This window comes from Frankliniella occidentalis, unplaced genomic scaffold, assembly GCF_000697945.3.
Source record: "Frankliniella occidentalis isolate FOCC.00 unplaced genomic scaffold, Focc_3.1 Scaffold508, whole genome shotgun sequence".
In the NCBI taxonomy this organism is placed as follows: Eukaryota; Metazoa; Arthropoda; class Insecta; order Thysanoptera; family Thripidae; genus Frankliniella; species Frankliniella occidentalis.
Window position 1 is genome coordinate 61,556 of NW_026267625.1, and position 1,250 is coordinate 62,805.

Consider the following 1,250-nt stretch of genomic DNA (forward strand, 5'->3'; position numbering starts at 1 on the left):
GAAGAATCTTCCAGCTAAGAAGCAGCCGGTCTCAACCAAATTACTAACCGATGGGCTTCAAAATGAGAAACCTGATACAACTTCAACTAAGGTAATTCTGTTATTATTCTATAATCTTACTCTGTCTTGAAACCATATTATGCTTTTGCAGTTCTAAACAGCTGTGCAAACTAAAATCTTATTATAATTTTATTTCTCTTAGCATCCAACTACCACCCAGCCTCAATTAATTGAGGGAGAAGGAAACACAGTTGTATCAGAACCTAGTAGTAGCTTGGCTGAGGAATTAAGTCATCTTCCTACCCATGAGCCGGAGCAAGCACAACCTTCTTTTGAGGTGATTTGATTAATAAAATGGCCACAGTCATTCTGAGAGATACCTCTCCAGGCCATTCTTCAGAAGTTGAGGTATCTATTTTACTTGTAATCTTTGGAAATGTCATAAAACTTGAAATTCATTTTCATATCATTTTCATATATTTTATTTTAGGTTATGCGCTCTGTTTTAAGAAAGTCAGGTACTGGGAGATACTTATTAGCTCTCTCTAAATGCCCTTCTCCTCTCAGTGACAGTGACCAAAACAAATTAGCCCAACTCATAATAGACAATGAAACTGTCCAAAATGATAAGTAGGTTTTACTGAATTAAAAATACTTAAAGTTGATTCTTATAGATGAGATGTTTAATGTGTTTCATGTATTATCTGTTCAGGCATAAGATAACGGCCACCGACTTTGAGGAAATAGTAAAAATTATTCTCAATATTTTTCCTAAGGAGAGTGCTGTAAGTTTAAGCCTCAGTTTCAATGGGATGGATATCAACTCTAGTACATTTGGATAGAGAAACAAGAGCAGCATTACAAGCTAACTATCATTGCTAGTGATAATGGTCATCCTAAGCATTCTACTCGATCTATTGTTCATATTCAAGTCCAGGACTACAATGACAACCCTCCTGCCTTCTCAAACAATAATTACAAGGCATCTGGTATGTTTCTTCTACAACTCTACAATCTTATTTTTACATTTATTCTAGTATGTAAAGTAATAAAATTTCATCTTTTTTTTTTCCAGTTAACGAAGATGCGCTTCCTGGCACAGTAATTATTCAGCTAGCCACATCAGATGCAGATTCTGTGAAGATGCCTGTAGATTTGTAAATTGTGTCCGGTGATCCTGCCTCACAGTTATCAGTACGCTCCACTGGAGAAGTGTATGTCGTGCGCCCTTTGGACAGAGAAACTGTTCC

At 36.3% G+C, this 1,250-nt stretch overlaps 1 protein-coding gene across 1 annotated transcript; it reads left to right on the forward strand.

Annotated features, from left to right (window-relative positions):
* Positions 1-1,244, forward strand: LOC127751473 (uncharacterized). Its single transcript, XM_052275110.1, has 5 exons — positions 1-91; positions 203-408; positions 491-630; positions 713-989; positions 1,076-1,244. Exons 2-4 carry the CDS (start codon positions 355-357, stop codon positions 840-842), a joined length of 324 nt encoding a protein of 107 aa, XP_052131070.1. The 5' UTR covers positions 1-91; positions 203-354; the 3' UTR covers positions 843-989; positions 1,076-1,244.
* Positions 1,245-1,250: the final 6 nt, after the last annotated feature.